The sequence below is a fragment of the Agelaius phoeniceus genome, chromosome 9, assembly GCF_051311805.1.
Source record: "Agelaius phoeniceus isolate bAgePho1 chromosome 9, bAgePho1.hap1, whole genome shotgun sequence".
Classification (NCBI taxonomy): Eukaryota; Metazoa; Chordata; class Aves; order Passeriformes; family Icteridae; genus Agelaius; species Agelaius phoeniceus.
Window position 1 is genome coordinate 28,122,888 of NC_135273.1, and position 24,501 is coordinate 28,147,388.

General features: G+C 38.7%; 1 protein-coding gene across 7 annotated transcripts in view; it reads right to left on the minus strand.

The window, feature by feature from the left end:
- Positions 1-4,432: 4,432 nt before the first annotated feature.
- Positions 4,433-24,501, minus strand: part of CCSER2 (coiled-coil serine rich protein 2) — a 61,571-nt gene continuing 41,502 nt past the window's right edge. For 3 of the 7 annotated variants that reach the window (XM_054637185.2, XM_077183340.1, XM_077183341.1), the window contains one exon: positions 4,433-9,654. In XM_054637185.2, coding sequence (XP_054493160.2) covers positions 8,833-9,654 — 822 coding nt within the window. In that variant the 3' untranslated portion in view covers positions 4,433-8,832. Of the gene's footprint in view, positions 9,655-13,373; positions 13,414-17,911; positions 17,997-24,501 lie in introns of all 7 variants that reach the window. The other 4 variants (XM_077183344.1, XM_077183342.1, XM_077183345.1 and 1 more) reach the window with 2 other exon arrangements.

Sequence of the window (24,501 nt, forward strand, 5' to 3'; positions counted from 1 at the left end):
ATTTCTACAGGGGCTTGGAGTTGCCAACACATTTGAACATTTAGTCTTTATCTCCCATCCCTCTTGTGGACTTTCCACCTGAGCAGTCAGTGAGCTGAATGATAAGTACAGCAGGCTGGAACAAGACAAGCCTGCCACAGAGACCAAGCAGGGAAAACAACCAATTTATTCCCATTCAAATTACACAGATTCCTCAGCAGAGGTTTCCAATGTCTGCTTTACCCCTCCACCTCCTGACAGTGGATTGCTTCTCTGCACTGAGCACCAAACAATAAATCAGCAGTGCTTACTTTGAGGCTGGTCCATCAGAGCAAGGAGGAGAGGCTGAGGCTGCTCACATGGTGAGAGCTCCAGCTGTGGCTGGGAAGGCGTGTGACACAGGGGACAGGAGCTGGCAGGGCTGGCTGCTTGCATTGCACTGCCCTCTGCTGTCACAGCAGCCTGGCAGGAGCCGGCTGCTGCAAACACCCGCTCGCTTTGGGCTCACCTACAGGGAAAGGGAATGCACGGCAGGATTTCTCCACGGCGTTTTCCCCACACAAAGCATTTCATCTTGCTCGCTGTTATCCACCTGCCTGCTATGAATTTACAGTTAAAGTAATAATCCTCATTCTTGTCTTCTTCTGTTAGTCGAGCTCCAAGTGCTTTATCTAAAAAAAAGTATACTATTAGATTTTGGGGTTAACCCTTAACTGCCTAAAACATGTTTCCTAAGGCCTGGGCAGCTGGTACTGAGCTTAGAGCACTTAGCAGGACACAGAGACCCATGCCCCGACCTACTGTTTTCAGTAACAGCTGAAAAGCCCTTCTAGAACATTCAACATGTAGCCATTAGTGTGTTTCTAACACCCCTCCTCAAATCTGCTAGCTTGTTCCTGCACTAGCACATTGCAGGATGGGACACAAGAAATCATATAAAAAATTATGCTGTGTTCTTTTGTGCCAGTAATATAAGAAGTGTAATACAGTTCTGTGAAATAACCTCCATGACCCTTTTTTCCCTATAAAACAAATAAATTTCTATGAAATCAGACAATACTACTTGGCAGAATAATAACCCACCAAGAAAATCCCTTGAGGAAATGAGCACCCTCAAAGCAGCTCAAAAAAGTGTCATTAGAAGAACATTTTAAAGGAAATATGTATTTTTCATGCCTAAATACAAACTCCAAATATACAGTATTTTTTCAGTGCCCTGCATGTGCCAGAAATGCCACACACCCAGCTTTTAACAGCTGTGAATATAATGCTCATGCACAGATCTTAACTAATTCCTTTGAAGTTGGGAATTGAATGCTGGGGTGAAAAGCACAGGAGCACGATTGGCAGAGAGTTTGTGCATCATTAGGCTTCCTGCATGGGAACACCAGATCTGCAACAGCTCAGAAGCATATGGTTTGAACATCAGACTTGGTAGAAACATAAGCTCAGATGCTGACAGATGAGCTCAGCCTGACACCCTTCTGTTGAGTCTTGTGGCAGTAACTGCTTCCCTGCTCCAGCAGGAGGCTGCTCCCTGTGACTGGGGGCTGCTGCCACCACCGGGGGACAGGAAACACAGCAACAACCCAGAGAAACCACACAGCAGAGAACTGCAAACCAGGGCTGTGCTCAGAGCTGCCTGCAGCAGTCTCAGTGACATGGAATCACTTGGCCAAAGGTGGGTGGAATTAAAAAGGAAGGATCCCACAAACTCACAGCTGTTTGCATAAATGTGATGAACACCTTAGGGATCCTCCTGGAAGATGGGGCCACAGGTTCCTACTGAGACTGCCAGTGCTGCTTGGGATACAGATTTCTATAAGGACTTCCTTATAGAGCTTCAGAGAACTTTGCTGTGCTGCACATAGCTCACACAGAGAGACCATTCCCTCTCATTTACACTTCATGAATTCCTGCAAATAACTGCCATGGAACTCCTAAAAGATGGAAATTCACTGGATCTAATAAAAGAGTCTCAACAAGGTCCACAAAATTTGTATGCAAGGAATTACTTAAAAAAAAAAAATTAAAGACTCCTGAGCAAGCAAATGCAGGAAGATTAATAAAGTGTTCAAGAAAATAAGGGTGGATTCGTTTCCTCAGGGAATTTTTTTCATGCTGTCAGCATAGAATCTTGCAAGCATTGACTTTGCTAACACCAGTACAACTCTGATTTTATTTATGAGGACACTAAGGCAGAGAGATTAAAGGTAGCGTGGGATAATTAGTACAGTTTGTCAAACTGAGTAGCAATTAAAATGGAATTGTGGGAATAGCTGGATTTTCGTATTACTAAGCATTGAAACCTATCACACCAAATGATCCAAGTCTTTAAAGGCTCATAGGTTTTATATACATATGCTTCTGATATAGCTAAATTAGTATATTTACCACCCCTAGACTGACCACTGTGTACACAAAGGGTGCTCTCTGATATCATGAGCAAATGAGGGAATGCACAGGCTGCTTTTCTGTAGCACCCAAGATAATGATATTACCAGGTCTCTTCAAAATAAAATCTAAATAATTGTTTTGACTGGAGAGGTGCTGAGAACCCCATGTTGTCAGAATGTGAAGCTCCACTGAAATCTAAATGCTTCTCCCAAATGGCTGCATTTCTATGGAATTTTCAGGAAAAACACCCAAACCAAACCAAACCAAAGTGAAGTAACTGTTGGAATAGCCCATGTCTACAGGTGGTTTTAAACACCTCTCATCTTGGACTATTTCAGGGGCTTGCACTGCAACAGGCTTTAAAAGCCAACCTGTGTCATGAAACACTTGAGGCAACTGAAGAGATTCTCAGAGCCTGTGATGGAGGGAAGCATTTTAAACAGCTCAGAAACTTTCAGATTGTGCTCTGGTTTGGAATAATCAAATTCAAAATCCTTCTTAAAACAGGCTTGCTGGTCAATTACTTCTGCCTTCAGCATCTTGCTAAGAACCCACTGTGTTTTCAGTGAGGACTTGGAACAAGTCTCCCCACATATTATATGAGACTCAAGGGCTCTTACTGCCTGTGGCTTCAGAGAAATTGATCAGAAATCCTAACAGAAACCCACACTTTCAGCTTTCAGATTGACTGATTAGCACTAAATATCTGAGCAACTAATTCTTAGAGCTGGAGCATTTATGTTCAGTGCCTTCTACTACAAGCCAATTATTATTGAAACAGCAGCTAATGCCCATAACTCATAAGGGCAAGCTAATGCCCATTACCCATAAGGGCAAGCAGCAACTGCACAAATTTGGTTGATGTTACAAATAGTTGGATATTAAACTTGTTTGTGGTTCAGCTGTATTCAATGGTGGTCATGAAACCCCCAGACATTTCTGTCAAAGGGAAGGTGCCAGGGGTGTTCAGTCTGGGTTGCAGAGGAAGGGAAATGTCTGACATGCCTCACCCTCTCTCACCTTCTCCCCACATGTAACACTCTTGCCCAACAGCAATAAAGCAGCTCTGCTCCAGAGTCAGGAAACCACTGTTCTCAGTCTGGACAGCAGCAGATGGAGGAAGCCTTTGTCTCTGGAGGAGGAAGACAGGGAAGCTGTCAATCACAGCTTTTAGGGACACTATTTCCATAGTCATTGCACCAGGTGTTTAACACCTGATATCACACTGATAATGATTAGACATCACAGTAACACAGTCTGGGCCATGAGAAACAAAGCACACTCACCCAGGAGGACGACAGGAGGAGGATTCATTCCCACTCCCTTCCTTCCTTCCCAGTTTGAACTTGGAAACCCTGTGCAGCTCTTTACACCCCCAAAATCCATGCAAATTTTCAAAGGCCATCTTGAAGCTAACATCAGGTTAAAGATTACAGGTGCCCGCCTGCAGTATATTTTAAATGTTCTTACTTCAAACTACAGGATTTTCCTCCCTTTTTGATCATAATTTCAAACTTGAACTCCCATCCACTGAAATAGGTCAGATTAATTAATGGAGCAGATTTCCTTTCATCTCAAGAACAGCAAACCATTCAAACCATGGGCAAAATACTGACATGCAATTAGGACTTGCATATTTGCCCATGCTGTATTCATTTGAACTTCTGTGGGGAAATAACTCTCTCAGAGTATCCTATGATAAAGATGTTAACTCATAAAATACTTAAGAAGAGTATTCAATAGTTCTCTTAACTGCACTATAGGTGCCAGAACATACCTTTAAGAATAACCATGTCAGTCCATGTTCATCTGCAATCAACACATTAAAATGTTTAGCTCTTCTAAGACTTTTTCCCCTCCTTTTCTTTCTCCTTTTAATAACAGTCTCATGCTAAAAGCCTGTGATTTCTGTTGGAGAAAGACAATTCCAAGAAAAAAATCCATTGTAAGTGTAAGCCTAATCTCCCTGTCCCCCCAGATTTTCTGCCTACAGTTCTGTCTGCATTTTGCACAATGACTTTAAAAAACATAGACATGAATAGCCAAGAGAAAGAGATACTTATTAGAATTATGACTTTTATTTTTATTCACTAGAGCAACATTGAGGAAAGAATTTTTACATACAGGTTTTTTAATCAACTTTACAAGCAAATTCCAATATACAGTATTTACTCTGGCCTGGGTTTAAAAAACCAAAAACAACAAAGCAGATAGTAAGGGTACCTCTTGTTTTAGCTAGTATTGAATTGAAGATTTTGCTACACGGGAATTATGTTGGTTTTATGGTGGTGCTTTTACAATCAGTAGGCAGTGAGCAGCTTTACCATAACAGTGACTGAATTTCCTTGAAAGCACAGTTGTAAGATGACTACACTGAGCCCTACCACCAGGGTCACATTAAATCCACTCTGCTCAGAAAAAGCCTCTGTAACAAGATAAGGAACAGCTACAGAAGCCCAATTCAAGAACTGATTTCCATTTGTACAGCAAGAAAATGTCCATATTAAGAGGATTACGTGCTGTGCAAAACCAGAAATACTTCCCCCCCCCAACATGCAACCTACCCCAGTATGAGACTTTAGAATGTGCATATGGCTGTGACATGCAAACAAAGGAAATCACGCAAATGGTATTCAGTTTTCAGGCATCGCTACAACAAATCAGCATGTAGATCAAGGCTGAAATGAACTGTACTGACCTATAATGCAGTCTGGTTGCTATGCCTACTCTCACTGCTGTAAAATGGAAAGTTGAGGAACCCCTTGGTTTTTTTTTCCAAACTGTATCAAAATTGTGTCGTTTTGGATTTTCAGGGCCTTGGTAACTATTTCGAGAAAGTTGGAGAGATAATATTGCACTTGTTTTCTCACAACCATATTCTGGGACCATTATTCTTTAAGAGCTAGGCTAGTCCTAGGGAAATTTTGCCACTGGCTTTGACTGGCAGTAGGAAGTGCTAGCTTCAGGGAAGGGGAGGGTAATAATGATCTGGCTGTTTCATCAGTGTTAGAATTCCACGGTTGAATTAAAGTCATTGCACAACAAAAACTCGGTACACTACATGAATGCTTTTAAACATGCTAGAGTGCATATCGATCCTGTGAAAGTGATGTGAAAATACCTTGGAAACAGCAACACTACCGGGGAAATTTGTTTCAAACAAAAGCCACACACAGCAGGAGGCATCTAGATTATTTTAGGCACAACTCCAAGCAATAAAGCTCATTTAAAGTGCAATTCTGTTCTTTTCTTTTGTGTTTATTCACTTGTTAAAATGCTAATTGCCTCTGTACACACATACTGAACAGTAGTTTAATACTTTTGTGAATATTGCACAAAAGAATGAGAAATCAAAACAAAAAAAAATGGCAATAAATCAGTTTTATAAATCTAAAAAAAAAAACCCTGAAGATATCAAATACTTAAATGTACACATTTTGGATAATCTGCACCAGTACTGATGATATATCTGCACCTTCCATAAGGTAGATATGACACCTGAAAATACTCACTTAATCCCATTTGACAAGCACTCTCTCAGTGCCCTCTCATCCATCACTCCCCAAACCCCATCTTTCACTGAGGTGAAGCTTCAAGCCTCACTTCACCACTTCTCTCCCAGCTGCCCATCTCATGACAGGCTTTGCCATACTCTGGACTTACTATACGTGCAACAGAGCCTTCCCTGGTAAAGTCTGAAGAGCCCAAACATGCAGCTGTCCTAGAGGGATGCCAGGTTAGCAGCTGAACACAAACACAAGCCAGGCTAGCATCTGCCTCATCCATGATCAAATCCTGCTGGCTCCAGCTCAGTGTCTCACTAACCTGTCAGAACAAAATGGGGAAATGCTATAAAAAAGGACTATAATCTACTAATGTTCCTTTAATACATATATACATGCCCATATAAATATAAGATCTTCTTCTGGAAAGAAAAATTAGGAACTGTCTATTTAATGAAAACCTTGATCATCTTGATATTCTTTGCTTAATTTGCTTTGATTATCTCCTTAATTTTCAGTAAAGGCGCAGATATGAATAAAGGTATAGATATCTATACTTTTAAATGTAAACATAAACATTGAACCATGACTAAATCAGGCTGGCGATACCTCCAGAATACGAAGCAGAAGATGATGAATTTCTGTCAATAACATTAAGTGAAAACTGTATTTTTACACAAAACCATATACAACTAACAATAAAATCAGCTTCTCTTCAAGGAAAGTAAACTTAAAAAACACACCTTCCATAGAAATCTATATGGACCAGAAAATGAACCAGGAATCTGATCATTGCCTCAGCAGTCTTTAAACTCCTGAGAAACACAGTTAGCTGCCAGGAGCTAGTTTTGGGGAATATAAAAAGTGAGTTTTATTTTCTTATTGAAAGTAAATACGTACACTAAATACCACTAATTCAATGCTTTTTGTGGAAATAAATTATTACCAGAGCATAATTGTTACTGCAATCTCAAGTTGTGGTTTCTGATCCTATACCAACTATAACAACAGTATTTGTCTTGCTATGTCTTGCTTACATTGTCATCACCTCAGTTCACAGAAGGTCCTGCAGGTCCTTTATTTCAGACTGATCTAAGTTGCTCAGAAAAAGAATCTCCCCCTACCTATTTCCCTCCCCAAACTTTTCATTTTTCCGCTCTATCTTCAGTTAAATAAAATTACAGTGTAAGAAATGCAAAATAATTCTTGAATATCAGTGATGTACTGAAAACTCAGGTGAGATGACTCTTTTTTCCTTCACCCAACTGAGGTATCCACCAGGATACCCCGAGTTAAAGGGCTTATATTATAGAAGCTGAATATTGATTTCATTTATGAAATGTCTACATCTACTCACTTTAATTCTCTCAAAGAAAATACTGTAATATGTCAATGTCCTACAGCCAGAGCCTAGAACAAACTAACACTGTGTTGCATTTTACTGACATTATGTGCTCTTCAGGAACAGATTTTGGGCCAAATTGTTGCAGCAGCCTTCTGCTGCTGATTTTAAAACCAACTTGAGAACAGGAAAAAAAACCAAAAACCAGTAACATCCAAGAGAGTCATGGTAAAGATGGGAAGAATTGGAGATGGGACATAACAATGAATTTCTGGAAAGCTTCACTGGATACGCACACATGTAACTGGCATCATTCATGTCATGGTCCCAGAGTGCACCAAGACTACTTTCAGAAAGAATACTTCTCCTAGAGAGCACAAAAATGTAGATTTTTTTTCTGCTTAGTTTCCCCAAGAAGCTCCTTACCAGTTATGCACTTCTTCAGAAATCACAAAAAAAAAAAAAAAGGAAAAAAACAAAAAACCCAAAATAACACATTTTTGAAAAACTCTTAAGAGTACCAGCTCTGGATTAGGACATAACAGGATTGCTCAAAGCAAATAAGAGGGATTAATTTTTTTCCTTTTTAAAAAATAGTTGCATTTTTAATATAAGTTTTATTCTGTAAAATAGTTTCAAATTCTTACACATATGGCAAAGTTTGTGCAAAATTTCAAGTCAGGTACTTCAGAGCCTTTCAATATTAAGCAGAAATCAATAAATACAAGCAGAACAATAAAAGTTTAAAATATTAATTAAAATGCATGTTGTGCAACCTCATCATAGGTGTTCTGGACCCCTTATTCCCAGAGGCTCCCTACTTACCAATTCCTAAGAGCCTGCATTGGAAGGTTTGGACAAACATCCTTAGCACTGCATTTCAAGAATCTACCCAGTAATGTGTCTATTCAACACAATAAAAACATACCACAATCATTTACCAAATGAGGATGTTTAAGCAAGAAGATTCATTTCACCCTGTGAAATCTGCCTAACGTCTGTGAACAGTGAAAACGGGATAAATAAAGAACAGAGCTACTTCAGATAACAGCAAAACAAAACAACACAACCCACCCAACCCATGAGATTAAATAACATTAAATATGTCAGTCTTGAGAGAATGATAAATACAAGGATTTTTGCATAGGCCTCTGGAATACAGAGTCAGAATTATGGCCAATAAAACATCTGCTAGTCAGTCTAATTTTCTACCACTCTGACCTAACGAGTACTCAGAACCAAGAAGTTCAACAGAACAGCAATTTCATTGTCTAATAACTCAAACAGAGGTAAGAAATAATTTCTGCCATCCTGAAATAAATAGTGCAGCATTCTGGCATTTGTGGTCATCACAGACTTCAGTATTTGCTTAACTACAAAGATTGCAATACTATCTTTATTACAGACCAACGATAAAATAAAGCGCTCAAGAGAAACTGCACAGCTCGTAACATCAGCCTCAGAACACGGCAGGATGGAGAATGCAAACCCTAAAGAAGATGCAGTTTGGAACAGTGACAGGATTTGCAGGCTGCAGGTACAGCAGGCTCCAAGGCAGTCACAAGAGGGGAAGTGGGACACGGCGTGGCAGCGGGTGAGGTTGGGACGGCCTCAGTGTGTCTTTGGTTTCGGGAGGCGGGACTGCCGAGCGGAGGGCACGCTGTCCCCGGAATGCGCACCAGCGGAGTGCGTCTGCACGCCCTCCTTCCTCTGGACTGGTGGCCTTGGGATGTTGGACTTTAGGGAGGTGTTCTGAGGCTCTGGAGGTACTGGTGTGGATTTCTGGCTGCTCACTTGCTTGGATTTGACGAACGATGTACTTGGTGGGCGAAGTTTAGACACCTTCTGACTCTGTTTACCCTTCAGGTTATCCTGCCCAGATGTTGGCTGTGGCTGAGTCGAACTCCTCAGTGGTAGAAGCTCACGTTCCTTGGAAGCAGCAGAGTGATCTGCAGATCGTACGGGAATGGCCACGGTAGGAGGCACTAAAGCAGTTGGGGGCTTCACGATTCTCAAAGTCTTTGGCTGGGAAGCCTGGTTTGTGAATGAGGGTTGAACTTTCACAGGTAATCCAGTCTGCACCTCTGGAGCATCAGCTCGTGTAGAGGTCTGATAGTGGGAACGAGGTGGTAATGTACCTTTCTTATTACTAGCCACCTCTCCAGGGTCTTCAGTGTTTTTGTTTTTCAAATTGTCCAAATATGATGCATTTTCATCTTTTGTGTTTAACTGTACACTTGTTGATGAGTTTACGTCATTCAGGCTATTTGGGAGAGAGACATTTGCAGCATTTCGATTCTGATGATTTCTATTGTCATGCAGATCTGGTTTAGGATATTCACTGTGGGCCTCGATATGTGGAGTTTTTATTAGTTTTCCCTGGGCGAGGTCTGTGGAATTGGGAAGGCTGCTGGAAGGCTGTAGTACTTGAGGCTGTTAAAGAGAAAATAATACAAGAATGTATTAGGCACAGAAGACACCAGGTACACTCAGAATCCAACGTGAGCTGACTGGATGCTTGATAAGGGCTTGTATATCTGGGTTTTTAAATCAAAACTTTGACTTCGGCAAAACAGGATGAGTCATGGGACGCACACAAATGGAACTCATAACTGAAGTGGAAAAAAATATACCAGCACTGAAATAAACAACAACATAAAGACAAAAAGGAAACCGACCGGCTTAAAAAGGAAAGATGAAGAAGGCATGGTTGATTGATGGTTTCACCCAAATCTGCAGGACAGCGCGAGAATCAACATCGGTGCAGATCAGCTCTAACCAAGTGCTTAACCCAACACAACAGCTATGTCCAGCTTCAATTACTGCTCACTGCTTATTGACCTCAACTACACCAACCCTTTTACTGCACAGGCAGGAAAGGAGTTGGATGGACCACAGGGACTTACAGACCATTTCCTTGCCTTACCAAGGCCAGAAAGTCTGGTGGAAGTAAGTGCTTATCAGGCTAGTGGCTAAGCTTCGGTAACTGTTTTATCTTGAACTGATTTTAAATGGGCTGATAAAGAAGCAGAGTTCATGTGAAAGTAGAGAGCACACTCTACCACACCGATAGCCATGGGATAAAGAGAACTGTAGAAGATTTTACATTTTATCAGAAGATACAATCTAATCAGACACGCATCAGACAAGAGAATTGCCAGTACCTCTTCCGGTTAATTTCTATTCTCTTTGCTCTGCCCTGTAAAGAGACTTAAAAGATTAATGGTGTACCACTTTCACAATACATCCTAGACCTGCAACTTGGATACAGATCTTGGAAGCATTACTAAAAATTCTGCAATTTGTGGCAAGACCCAAAATCTACTAAAACCTAAACTACAGTTTTAGCAGGTTTGGATTATTTTTCTCATTTTCTTTACAAAGGAGGGGAACTGAACTCCTGCCAACTAGCCATCACTCAACTACCTGGATTCTTACCAGCTGACAGGTTGCATGTACACAGTAAACAGGCTTATTCTGTTTACTAGTGAAATTGAGTAAATAAAAAAGAAGCAATGTTTGTGTTTCGGAGATTTGACTAAAAGTGTCATTTTAGTCACTCTCCTGAATTATTCACAAGTTCTAAAGAGAAAACCCATTATTTGTCTGGTCTTTTTAACTCTTCTTTGAATCAGCAGGAAGAATGCAATGATTGCTATGTATGCCAGATTCCTGTTACACATTTAGGGCCACAGCCCATCTCAGGACTCTTTAGGCTTTTCATCTTTTCCCTGGCAGGATTACTACTGAAAACAGAATCCTCAAAATCCTTCACCAAGAAAAAAAAATTAAAGGTTAATGAGAGGAAAATCAAGGTTTCTCAGTCTATTTTTTTATTTACGGGCAGTTTTTCCCTTTAGAATAGAATAGTTATCTCATAAGGAAGGCAAAATCTGGACCAGTGACATCCACTGTCACTGACAGACATGTAAGGCAAATATCCTGAGCAGTCAGAACATGATTGTTTTGGAAAGAGGGAAAAGATTAAAAAAAAGGCAAAAAAGCCTCCAAAATTGTGTCAAATGAGTACAAAACCATTATTCCTTGTTACCCAAAACTAGCTTAACTTTGTAAATCCTTCTTAACCATACAATCCTACAGGAAGGAAATGCTAAACACAAGGAGAAATTGCATACACTGAGAGAATTACAGCTTAAATAAAATTAGCCCTCCAGATATTTTTTCCATTTTCCAGTGTTTATTACAGATGTTATTATCCTTCCAGTCTAGGAGCTGACAGCCAGATGTTACCCAAAATGATTTACTGGTTTGAGATCTCACCTGCAAAACCAAAACTGCTAATGAATGCAGAAACCAAAGCAGTATGTACCCAATTCCCATGCAAATACTACAACAAATAAATCCTATTTTCTAATCCTACTTGAAGTAAAAAAAATTAAAACATTTATAGCCCACAGGATTGTGTCAAATGTGGAAAAAATAATTATCAGAACACTTTTCTCCCTCTAGGAGCTAGAAAGGGTTTTTAAATGCTACTCTTCAAAAACACAGGTAAATATCAAATATAATCAATAAAAAATCTGACTTAATATCAAATAATTCTAGCAATACTAATTAGCAAAATTCAAAAATTGGTAAATTGCAGAAGAAGCTAAATTTGTATGGAAAGTAAAGTTAAACACAAACGCATCTGAAGTACAACAAAGCCATCAAGGTTTCAATAATGCTATTTTGAATGCTTCTGACAAAGGCTAGGTAGTATTTGAGCTCTTCCCTTCAGGCAATTTTGCATTTTACATATAAAAATAGCCAAAATACATGTTTTCCTCATTATCCTTCATAACCTTAAAAGGTCTAAGCAGCTTATTAGCCTGAAAGTTGGTGATACTAAGATAGAAAATGGCTACATGCTCAGAATTATGAGGACACTAAAGCTCTGGAATCATCTTTGCCCTGTTGTTTTAAATACTGTACTGCTTTGTAATTGTGTATTTCTACTCAAGATCTGTCCAATTACCACAATGACAGATTTTAATATCATCAAAGATCTACATGCATTAACATTCAAACTGACACTAAAAGCAGCAAAATGCCACTTGCAAAATACGCATGTAACATTTCACAAGGTATCCAACACTGACATTGTCACCCACAGCTCATATCTTTGTACTAAATACAAGTTCTCCTTTTACAAAGAAAGTCTTTGAAATTCTGACCCTGTTATTGGTAAAAACAATAAGCCAGCTGAAGAACTGAAGTACTTGGTGAATTCCATCACATGAAGGAGGAGAAATAGATAAAAAAGCATTCTGCCTTCCAGGCACAGTATTTTATTTCACACAAGTCCTAAAATAGGGTTTCATCTGCATTGTTTTGAGTGCACTTCTGGTAATATTTCTGGGGTGGGACACACCATGATTTGGAATTGACTGCTATGCTATCCAGACTTCTATTTATGTCCCATGAAGAAAATGTGCAGGCAGACAAACACCTGCACTCCTTTGGGATGCTCCTAAAATGAAAAGTTAGACTCAAACATTTCAAGTACAATGGAACTGAAGACACTTACTCCTTCTCAAACTGGAAGTACACTTGACAAAGTGCTTTGTGCACGTGCTCCTTTCTGCACAAAGGAAATGATTTTTCTGAACTGGCAAGTCTTCCAAATATTGATGTACTAACCAAAATTACTCAATTCACTCCCTACTTCATTAGGCTAAGAGATTTTTCTATTATTTTTCTCCAGTACAACTGGCTGTTACATCATCCAGAGAAAGATGTCATCCACAGCAAGGATTACCACTATTGTACAGTTATCAAACTACTGAGGTTGTATTAGCTTTGTGCTGGAAAACTGAAACATCACGTTGTACTGTTAAAGAAGTCAAATGGACTGTTAAAGAAGCTAAAAATGTGGTCATGACCGTGACATTCATTCAGTAGCTGAAAATTCCCTTCAGTTTTGTTTTGGTTTTCTTGATCCCCGTCCCTATTCCCTTTACAATAACTCTGTAGAATGAAATAATTTTCTCCCTGCAGTGTCTTGAGGAAGGAGGGAAGCGATGCAATGGAAAATCTGAGAACTGCATGCACATCTCCCACAGACATGCATCATGCACAGGGCAAAGAAAAAACCCAACGGTGAAAATGCGTGAGGGGGAGATGGGAATAAATCTGAAGTTGTACTGTACCACGCTTTATCACAGAAGTAATGGACTAACTTCTCAACTCCTTGCCAATGGCATAATGGAAAGCAGAGACAAGAAAAAGACAAGGACAATGATGTCAGAGGACCAAGACAGAACAATGAGCAATTGCCATGACAAACTCCAACTTTTCACCATTTCAATTGCAATTACCGTGTCCCCCATTGGTTTTTAATCCTCCTTTAAGAAACAAAGGAAGCAACAGTATTTAAGTAATGCAGTACAAAAGCATTTACAGCAAGACCTGCATAGAATACCTTTGTCTTACAACTTCAAGGTTTATAGCAGTTAATCTCTCATACTCCAAATACTGCAACTAGAATTTGTGTGTATTATTAAAACTGTATAAAAGAAAAATCTTTGCATCCATGTATATGCATGTTCAATATCTAACCCTGAACAGCAAGGTCATTAAATTCACAGCATTCCATCCTTGGATTATATTGACCTCATTTTTCATAACTCAGTCTTCCTAGCATCTCACTCACAAGTTGGAAGAGACAACTACCACAGGTTCTTTTTGGAAAGGGGTACAAGGGAAGGATCACAAACTCTGCTACATAATTCTTTCATTTCCTCATCAGTTCTGCCATCCCTTCTCTCACTGCCTTGGACAGGATAAGCTGTCATTTCAAACCATGGCCTGTGCAGACAAGGCCCTGCTGAAACGCTGCACCAGAGAGCTCTCATTTTCCACCTCTGGAAAACATCAACATTTCACACCTTAAATCTGTAGCATTTGCTAATACCTTCTTTTTGAACTTCTTTTTTTTTCTTTCTCTTTGATCTAGCTGGTTTTTATCCATATTTCAGCATTAAATACAGGATTCTGCAGTATGGAGAATGACCTCAAATAATGACACAAAACAACTATTTTTAAGCATCATTCAGCACAGCCATGAGGCTAGTAAAATAACTGGTAATGTGGCAAAGCATTGTTATTCTTTCTACATAGTCTGTACAGAAACCCCAAATTGGAAAATTTTATTTTTTCAAAGAAAAATTACTTTGAGTAATGCATAACTACATCAAGGCAGGTATTTCATCCACAAATATGGATATATGTGCAGCAAGCAGATAAATATGACCATATACAAAATCAAGGGGTTTTTTGCAAACATAAACTTAGTTTAGTACAAGACTCCTTTCTCTTGTAGTTGACTCTGCAAGTACTGAAGTTGGAAGGAAAGGCATTTTTCCTAAAAAACTCTTCTTCATATAGCTGAACACTCTTGGAGCAAAAATAATTACATAAAAAGGCAGTAATGTAATGATTCCAGGATGTTTTTAGTAATTTGTCACAGAACTTCTCAGCTAATGCTCTGGAGCAACTTGTTTCTGCTAACACTAAACTTTGTACACCCTACAAAGCTGTAGCAGTCCAAAAAGCTTTGGAAACATTTCAGCAACATGCCTTTGTTTAAAAGAAAATGTATGAAAAACCACACAAGCCTGGATCTGATTTATAGTCACTGGGCATAGAGCAGCTTTCTTCCTGGTGATAACAAGCTGTGTGTCACCTGCTAGCATTGTTTAGATTATCTCTACCTGTAATACTTACATGCAAAAAGTCTAAATACTTCTTCCAGGATGTGCACAGTAAATGGAGAAGCAACAACTGCAATGCTTGAATAACAAAGTGGTTTTGATCAGCATTTCTGTGTGGAGAAGCACTTGGGGTGAGGGGCCTAGAGAAGGTGGTGTAATATTCTTGTATTACAACATAAACTCATGATTGCTTCCTTACCAATGCGTTCTCTAAATCTACTTCTAGAGCTACAGAATTGGTTCATTTCCAGAACACAAATATAAAGGGTTTAACTGTATTGAACAAAGTTTGAGATGTCATCAAAATATATCCCGTGATCAAAAGAAAAATAAATGACCCTTACATAGGAGTTTAGTTCAAGACACATGGGAATTACAGGAACAAAATTATTTGGATTTTTTTCCTAAAATGAAAGAATTAATGTACTGCTATCAAAGCGTTTATGAAATGCAAGCTGCTGAATTGTTTCCAAGGCTGGTGAAAAAACATGAAATTAATAAATGTGGAAGTATTAAAAATTAATTGTCATTAAAGTGAAAAACATACATCCAATGCTGAAGTGTGCTACAGTGCAGTGATATGCTAAGGCAAGTTCAGCAGCAGGTGTGCTGACATTGTGACTGGTGTTTAGAGAGAGCCATAAACCTACACTAGTGTAATATTATTTCCTAGCAGGGATATATTTCCTGTCCTGTACTGCAGGAGGGAAATTATTTTTAGTTGTTTACACACTGTAATATGAACAGTTTACAGATTTACACCCTCATAATCTACAGTGCCTGTAAATGATCTATGTATCCATCAGCTATCAACAGCACAGTGAAGAAACCTTCAGAATTCACATGGAGAGATATTTTAGGTTCAGGATCCAGAAGTTAAGAAAGAAGTGCTTGACTTCCAAGTCTATACTGAAAACACAACCAGACAAAACCTGAGACTACACTTCATGTTTCCATCATCTTCTCTGTATTAGTGCAAAAGCACACTGACATTGGTGTTTCAGGCTGTCCTACACTCAGTGGTGATGCTCAGCTCAGCATTTGACCTAAACCCCCATATTTGGCCTTTCATATCAGCTGCAAAAACTGACCACTGAAACCACTGAACCAAATGGGAAAGAAGGAAAGAATTAGTGACTGTTCCAGTAATGTTTTACTTTACAGAACCGTTAACACAGGGATAAATCATTAACTTTTCAAGAATTTCATTAAAATGTCTCAGGAACCTCCTAATTTATACCCTATTTTTATTCCTGGTGTTGCTCTATGGAGTAAACCTAAGGCTTTAAGAAAAAAGCTAAGAACCCTCCACTAGTGGAAACTTACTTTCCTAACAAAACATTAGTTATTTGGTTAACTAGTAAAAAGCCCATTTTCATTTACTTAGCTTCCTTTACTAGGAATTCATTGAATTCAATATATAAGATGCATACTAAAAATTCCAACCTGCTTTAGTAATAAAAGTTTACTACAGAACCTCAAATAAGAGACCACCCTTGTTAGTGAGGGATGAGGTGGAGGCTCAGAAAACCAGCAAGATTAGCAAGCAAAGTTTTCTTCTTCAGCTAAGCAGCCACTGTGAATGATGTGATAGCAGAGGCTCACAGGGCAGCTGGGACACCATCCTCCCATTCTGACTTTCCAGTCAGTCTCCAGCTCCCAAAACCGTAACATTTATATGATCCTCAGGTAAAAAACTGATCTCCTTGAAGTCAGTCTCTGTTGATAGGACAGTGAATCACTCAGGCTGTGCTACTGCTGGCCCCTCCACTCAGCAACAGAAGGCACAATCATCAGATTTTGGGGTTCTATGTTCATTACACACACAGAGTCCCACATCAAACACCACAGAAAAATGAAGCACATCCCTTATTGCACAGAGAAAAGCCCATGAAACAGGCTGTGCATTCCTGATGAGTTGTTTACATGAACATTGTCACAGAAGCATCAAGAGAGTATTTGAAGCACAGTTTACAGAATATTAGATTTTTTTCCTGGTGATTTATCTAAGTAAAGATTATTGCAGTGTGAAATATATGTAAGTTTAGTTCTCCAAGGTGCAGCTTACTCTTCAGATCTGCATTGGCTCTGGAAATCTTACTTTCTTTCCATAATTTTACTTTGCCTTTATTTCTTGTCAAATACACTCTTGAGCTTTACTAGGCAAACACTGTAATTTGCAAATTACAGTACATTTAAAAAATATAACTTTAGCGTTATGAAGTAGTTATATTTCTTCAAACACTTATCTGTTCAAAATGCAATATCAAAGCACAAAATAAGACTTACCATTTCTCTATGTCTACGTAAGCACACAGTTTTAAAATCAGCAATTGTCTTTTGTTTTGCAGATCCAAGCCAAGTGAACAAATGCATCTCATATCAGCCCACATTGTAGCTAGCACATAAGGAACGTTAATAAATCATGCAAGTTGTGCAACGGCCACTTCAACGTAAGAGAAGCCTTTTTACAACAAATACCGAGAGATGGGAGGGTAAAATAATTAGTTTGAGGGAAGCCATTCTGAAAAGTTAAAACTTTTTGTGAGAGACAATGCAAGTGACACTTTCCCAGCAACACTTTTCTGCACAACCACGACGCGTTGACGTGAACGCGCGCGCAAACGCGCGTGAGCAAACAGAACACACACACACGGACAGGAGAGTGCATCACAGCCATGGAAAACAGGGAAATGCAGCAAGCACGACCGATGTTAAGACAGGACTGGAAACAAGGGCCTACTCGGGTTTGCCTGAAGAACTGCTGAGGTCTATTGGCGTTTAATGACTGTTACAAAGCTAGAGTGGCAGCTGCTGGTAGGCTGGCCGGAGGAAGCGCTTTGTTAGGCACAGACTATGGTGTATGCCTGGAGATCTGCCTGAGAGAGGAGGAGACTACGAGATGAACGGTGCGTGCAAAGGGGAAGCTGCTACTGGAACACGGTGAGGGAGATGAGTGAGAGGGACAGACTCACTCTGTCTGCGGTGCGGTGGAACACTCCGAGGGATGCCCTGGAATGAGCCCTGCCAGGGAGAGAAGGAGGGAGCAGAATACCCACCCTGTGCAGAAAGAGAGAGGGGGAGAAGTATAATAAAAAAAGAGAACAGGGAAAAAACAAGACACCAAAAAGCCACACCATTCTTTTTCTTTTTTCCCCAGAAAGGTATCATATTTCCAGGTGTTCTACTTTGTAAAAGCAAATGTTACACACTACCAGAGCCCAGATGTCCTAAACTAGTTAGAAATCTTACAAAATACCTCCATTTTTATTCAATATATAAGCACACATTTCTGTCCTAGGTAGTTTTAGGGGACGAGTACAGAAATGGAGCTTTTCATGATTCAAAATACATGATAAAATTGTATTTATACAGCTTTCAAAAGTATTTTATAAATGCCTCACCAAGTAGTAGCTTGCTCAGTTCTAATCTACTGAAAATCCAGTCAACTTTAGTTTACAACAAAAATTTCTAATGCATAGAAACAAGTTTTCCAGCAAGTCCTGGTGCCTTAGAGACCACTTTACTCCAATTTCATCAGTATTATTTATTGTGGAAGAGAAGAGCTGACATAGAACTGTTTTCCTTGCACCTTGCTCTTGGAGCTTGAGTCTTCCTTGAAATGATCATGGAACTGTGCAGCTCCATGCAGTGCAGGCTTTGCCTGTCAGAGCTCTCAAATCACCACAAGTGTTACATACTGTGGTTGACACATCCTCAAGAGAAGTAATTTTCTTATTACTTTTCCTTTTCCCCACATCCTTACCTTTGCAAATCCAAGCTGCACTTTCCCTCTTAAACAACACAATCTTGATTTCCTATTTCAGCAGGTTTAAGCATTTATAATCCTTTTGCCATTTAAGCAGCCGAAAACTGCTTTTCTAAGTCCTGGAACACTGGTACTACAATAATGACTGCCCCACTGCCTCCTGACCAACAGCAACTAACTGTGGCTACCCTGTGAGCCAGCAGGCTGAACATACCTGAACAGCACCCACATCACAGAAAACAGGAACCCAGTTTGGTCCCCCTCCTCCAGATTCTCTGCTGCAGACCATACTGCCACAGCTGGACAAATAATGGAGTATTTGACCTCCATTCTTCTTTTAAAACTATGTTAGACATGACATTATTTCTATAAATAAATATTATGTTTTTATTTGTCTTAGGAGAGTTTTAAAAACCTCCCTGATCTTCCAGTTATCCTTATCTAATCAGATTTTATCCAGCACTATTCCAGGTTTCAGTGCTGCTAAAATGAAACTTAACTTGCATTTAACCAAGTCTTAGAATCTGCTAGTCAGAACACTTTTCATCTAGAACAGGAAATAAAGAAAAAAGCCTGACAAGACTCCTTTATTGTTCTTCAGAAGCTGAGATAAAACAATTATCGCAGCATAATCTAAAGGTAAAAATGAAACAAGTTCTTCAGTCTGATTATCTCTAGATGGAGGTATTGATTACCTAATGTGTTCTTACAGTCCTCCATCAGCTGTCATTAAGATCGCAATTTTAAGACTGCTGCATGAAAGTACTGGAATAGTATTAGCTTCAGTCAAGCAATGTGACAAAATAATATAATGTGCTGCATCAGCTGAATAGGTACATACATTAAATACATAAATAATTCCATAAATTATCACTCAATGACTGATGAGAAAATTATCAAACGCTTTGGATTTTGATAGCGTGGTACAAAAGAACACTACATTTTACAGGTTTGGTCACATTTCATCCAAAATTGGGTCAGGGTACTGGAACAGCAAGAAAAACACTTTCCATTTTCTAAACATAACTGAATCTCCACATAGTAGAAAGCAAATTATCACCAGGCACAAGTCTGACTTTGCAGAGACTCATCTGAGTTGGCAATGGGCTTTTTTCTTTGAAATTCTTAACACATTAAGAAGGGAGGTGAAAATTATATATCTCTCCCTTTTACTCTCTGAAAAGAGATGAAAAGAAATGCAAGCTATCTGAGCTACATAACAGTTAAGACACTATTGTAAAGGCAATGAAATATTTACATGTCTTGATACGTTCCAGAAACTTTTAAGCATCCATATTAGCACTTCAAAGCCCTGCACTAAGTACAGCCAATTCAATAATTCTTCATGCTACTTTATCATTGCTCTGACTAGAGAGGCAAATGAAGAAAGTGCAAGTAACTTCCTTCAATCTTTTGCCAGCTGCACTGGTCTCCAGGCATATTTTAATCCCCTTCTTCCAAATGCTGCAGCTGAAATTGTTCCATATAGGTAAGTTTCAAATAAGTGCCAGATTTTCTTTTTTGTAATAGATGAATAAATTAATTTTTTTTTAAACACTCCAAACCAGGGTTGTTTAATTGTACAACAAATAAGGTAATAAAATCAACATCAATTGAAAAAGTAAGAATCAGCAGATACAGCACTGGGAATGTATTAAGATGAGTGTTATGACTTAAACTGATTATAAAAATTATAAAGGATGTAGCAATCCCATTCATATAGCACATTAAGATTTAAGTATCTGCATATATGCCTGGCTTACAAAAAGATTAATTTTCTTTTAATAGTAATTATTGTAAAAAATTCCAGCAAATTTACCAAGTTTTCTCCCTTAAACATCAACTCATATTCATCTCCTATTACTCAAATGTGCACTAAGGTTCCCAAGAAATCGAAAGAGGAGGAAAAAAGAAACACACTAAAAACCACATCTCCTCAGATGATACTACATATTCAAAATGCACAGATAATGTGGCAGTTTCCTACTAAAACTAAGAAATAAAAAAAAACTGAATCACCACTTATTTATTACAATGTCTATAAAACTCATAAGCAAGGAATTCTAGAATTGAAAGATGAGAACATGACTTACCTCAATTTCAATTAAAAAAACCCCAAACCCAAACAAAAAATGTCTGATGGGATTCTTCTGGGTTCTGAAGCACTTTTTCCTCTAAGACTTTAATGTTAGACAGCAGTTTGAACAGTCCCTCCCCACAGCTATTATGTGTATCCAGCCACTACTCTTAAATCCCATTCCTCTTATTTTACAGACACTAGATTTGTCAAATAGCAAAGGCATCCCCAAAGAGAAGTGAATCAGAATTTTAAATCAACATGAGATTCAGGAGCAGAAAACTAAGACCAGCTGGGATAGAGCAGACTACAAACCAGAAGGACAAATGTTCTTTGAGCTGCTGATGAATTCTACTCCTGCTTTATGTTGTACCAAATGCTATGTGAAGTTCTGACTCTAACTGCACTGGGAAAACCTGGTGGTTGTTTCTTCTTTTAAATGCTACTGTGAAGACTAAGGCCAGAGTTTTCCATTGCTAGTTATGAGCAAACTTCAAACTTAGAATAAGAAATCACATGAACAGAAGCAACTGCTTCTGCCAGAAAAGGAGAAGCAAAATATTTCTAAGCTATTGCCCCACAGTCATTTTAGCCCTACAGCCAGATACTCCAGTTCTTCTCCCAAGGATAGACCAAAATGCAAAACTGCTACTGCTTTAAAAAGTCTTTTCTGCTGCAGAAGCAAATACAAATACAGCCAAGATCCTTTTTTTGAATGCATACAACTGGAGCCTCTGAGCACTTCAATGAGGAGGTGATTTTTACTGCCTCTCACCAAGCACTGCCAATTGTCTCATACACACTCAGAGCTCCACATCATGAACAAACCTAGAATGACAGACCTCACTACTGAGGCAACCAAAATGTTTCTGCAGCAGTCTTCTCTGACTGGCCCAGCACCCAGAAAGAGATAATGAATAAGCAGTTCTGACATGCAAATAGTCTTTCTGAAAGTATTCAGATGAAAAACTTCACCAACCCAGTTTTATGTGCTGGTTTACACAAAACCAACATGAAATGCTTGTGAAGGGTTCAAGGACCTCTCCTCCATGTAGTCCCACATGTCATGTACAGTCAACACAAGAGACAGGTGCACAATATGACCACCTAGCCCAGCTATGGTTTTGTTTCACCAAGTATATGTATAAGAACATGAAGCAAACAGCAGAGCATTGGACAGTGACAGAAACAGAGGCTGGCTGTGAAGATGAACACATACAGTGACTGGACCTCAAAAGCTGCAAGCTTAAATTAATGGTTGTGACACTGACACATACAGGATGTTTAAGGCTAAGGATAAGGAAGATACTAAAACCAGAAGGCCAACAGTACACAAAGACAGACAAAGGATTACAAAGGTTCATCAAAACAAATTACATGGAAGGCTTTGGAATGACAAAGTGGAACAAAATTCAAAAGGAAGGCAAAGAATATCTCAGTGTAAAAGTAGAGAAAAGATGGAGCAAAGAACAAGACCATGCACGCTCCCATGCAAAGTGAGAGGTTCTTTTGTCATCTCAGCAGAAACAAGAATGAACTTGTATGCAAATTTAGGCAGCAAAGCTCATCTCACCACTGTGAGCTGTTACCAAGGGGAAATAGCCAGCTTTTACTGTACACACTATCTACTCTTGCAGAGAGTGGAAGAGTAGACTTCCACCAGCAATTAGGAGGAACCTGTCCTCACAGGCCAGAATCTTTTGCAGGTATCTTGGAACAAATTCAGGGCTTTGCAGTTTGCTTGCTTGTCATTTACTTCTCAGCATCTGCCAACATCCTTTCCAGTCCAAGAAACCAAATGATTTATCAACAAAAACTTGACTTCTAACCCCTGTACCCTCAAAGTCTTAAAAACATCAGTATTTACTATTAGAGAAACAATCCTGCAAATGTGGCAATGGATGTTCACATTTTTCTTTCTTGTAAGTTGTCCATTAACATTGATTTCTTCAGGTAATTTTTATCTTCTTCCATGATAGTAAAATTGTAAGTCACACTAACTGGAATGAATTCTGTATAACAGACCTGTAAGAGATCCTTTCAGAAATGTCATGGTCTACCCTGCCAGCAAATATCTGTACCAGCCTTTACCCCAAGGATGGCTAACCAAACATAAAATACAAACCTAACCTAGAAGTTACCTAAATTTTGAGCATCCTGCACTTACAAGAATATCATGTCACAGACACAGTAGACAGACAATAGGTAGCTACCCATCAATTTTTAGGAAGCCAAGTTTCCCAAACATTTCTTTCCAGCCCCTAGTTTTTATTATGTGAGCATTAAGTTCCAAGGATTAAGTTAAAGTTTTACAACTTCCACTTATGTACATATTTACCTTTAAATATGAAAAAACTTAAAAGTATTTTGAAAAACTGTGGTCCTTGAAGAGAACACCAGACAAGTTTATAATCACATCAGAATGGGCCATTTTCTGGAAATATTTAGTAACGAAGAAACTATGTGACCATGACTTTTAAAAATTAATATGTTTAATGATATCCATTTATTTACTTAGTAGCAGAACCATGAAGTGATCAGAAATACCAGCTATTTCAAATGGCCAGATGAATTGCTGCAATTCATATGGTCTTAAATTCCTAACTGAAATAGCTGCTTTCCACTCTCACTGTTTCCTAGTTTATTCCAGCATCTATTCTTTATGACACACTACATTAACAATGTTTGTTAGACATGTTTCAGTAAGCATTTAAAGTATTCCTTGGAACACCAAGTCACTGTGTCCCCAGACTGGTACTAAGTCCTGAGGAATAAACACATTCTATCAGTTCTGATTTGTATAGAATATATAGAATTTATAAACAGTCACATTAATTCTTAAAATTTTGACACCTGAAGTACCTAAAATCCACCATAAGTTAAAATGACTGGCAGGTCAACGCTAATAGGAAAAACTGAAGTAGTTAAATATTCGTCAAAATTGAAAACAATTAATAAGCTTAAAGAAGCAAAAAGCTAAGATGTCTCAAAGGAACCACTCTGTCATTGCCAAGACTTCAACTACAATTTGGTTTAAAAAAAAAAAACGACAAAAAACCCCTAGTCTATATAAAAAAGCTAGTCTACATAAAAACTTGATAATTTCATAAACATCAACAATATTTCAAAACTTATACTGTATATAGGACCAAGAAACATGATTTTTCTTAGTCTTTATTCTTAGGTCAAGACCATTAAACTAAACTGAACAGGAATGTTGATAAACCAAAAGAATTTATTTAAGAGATTTTTGGGATTTGAGTAGTGAGAATACACTTTACTTAAGTGTCTCCTTCTGTTTATTGTACTCTTACCTCAAGAAAATAAGAGCTGATTGTGTCTCCTTTCTATTGCAAGAGACGTTTTTTGTTATTAGATTCAAATCAAAAACGATTTTATACATTTATATATCTATTAAGCCATGCAAGGAAACATCCAAATGCATGTTAGCAGAGGAAGCATGAAACCAGAAAGTTGAGGTCTGACCATTGGAACTGAAATTTGGCTGCACCAGCCAGACCATTGTCCTCCTTGAAGAAATCCCATGTTACAGAGGTCCTGCTTCTGTTGGCTGAAAGAAAGGCTGCAACTTACAAATATGCACATGAAGATATTGAAAAAAAACTAAAAACATGCCCAAAGCATTCTGCCCAAAACTTCCCAGCTATTAAAAGGTCCTGAAAAGCAGCACAGTTTCAAAATTTGTTAACACTTCATGA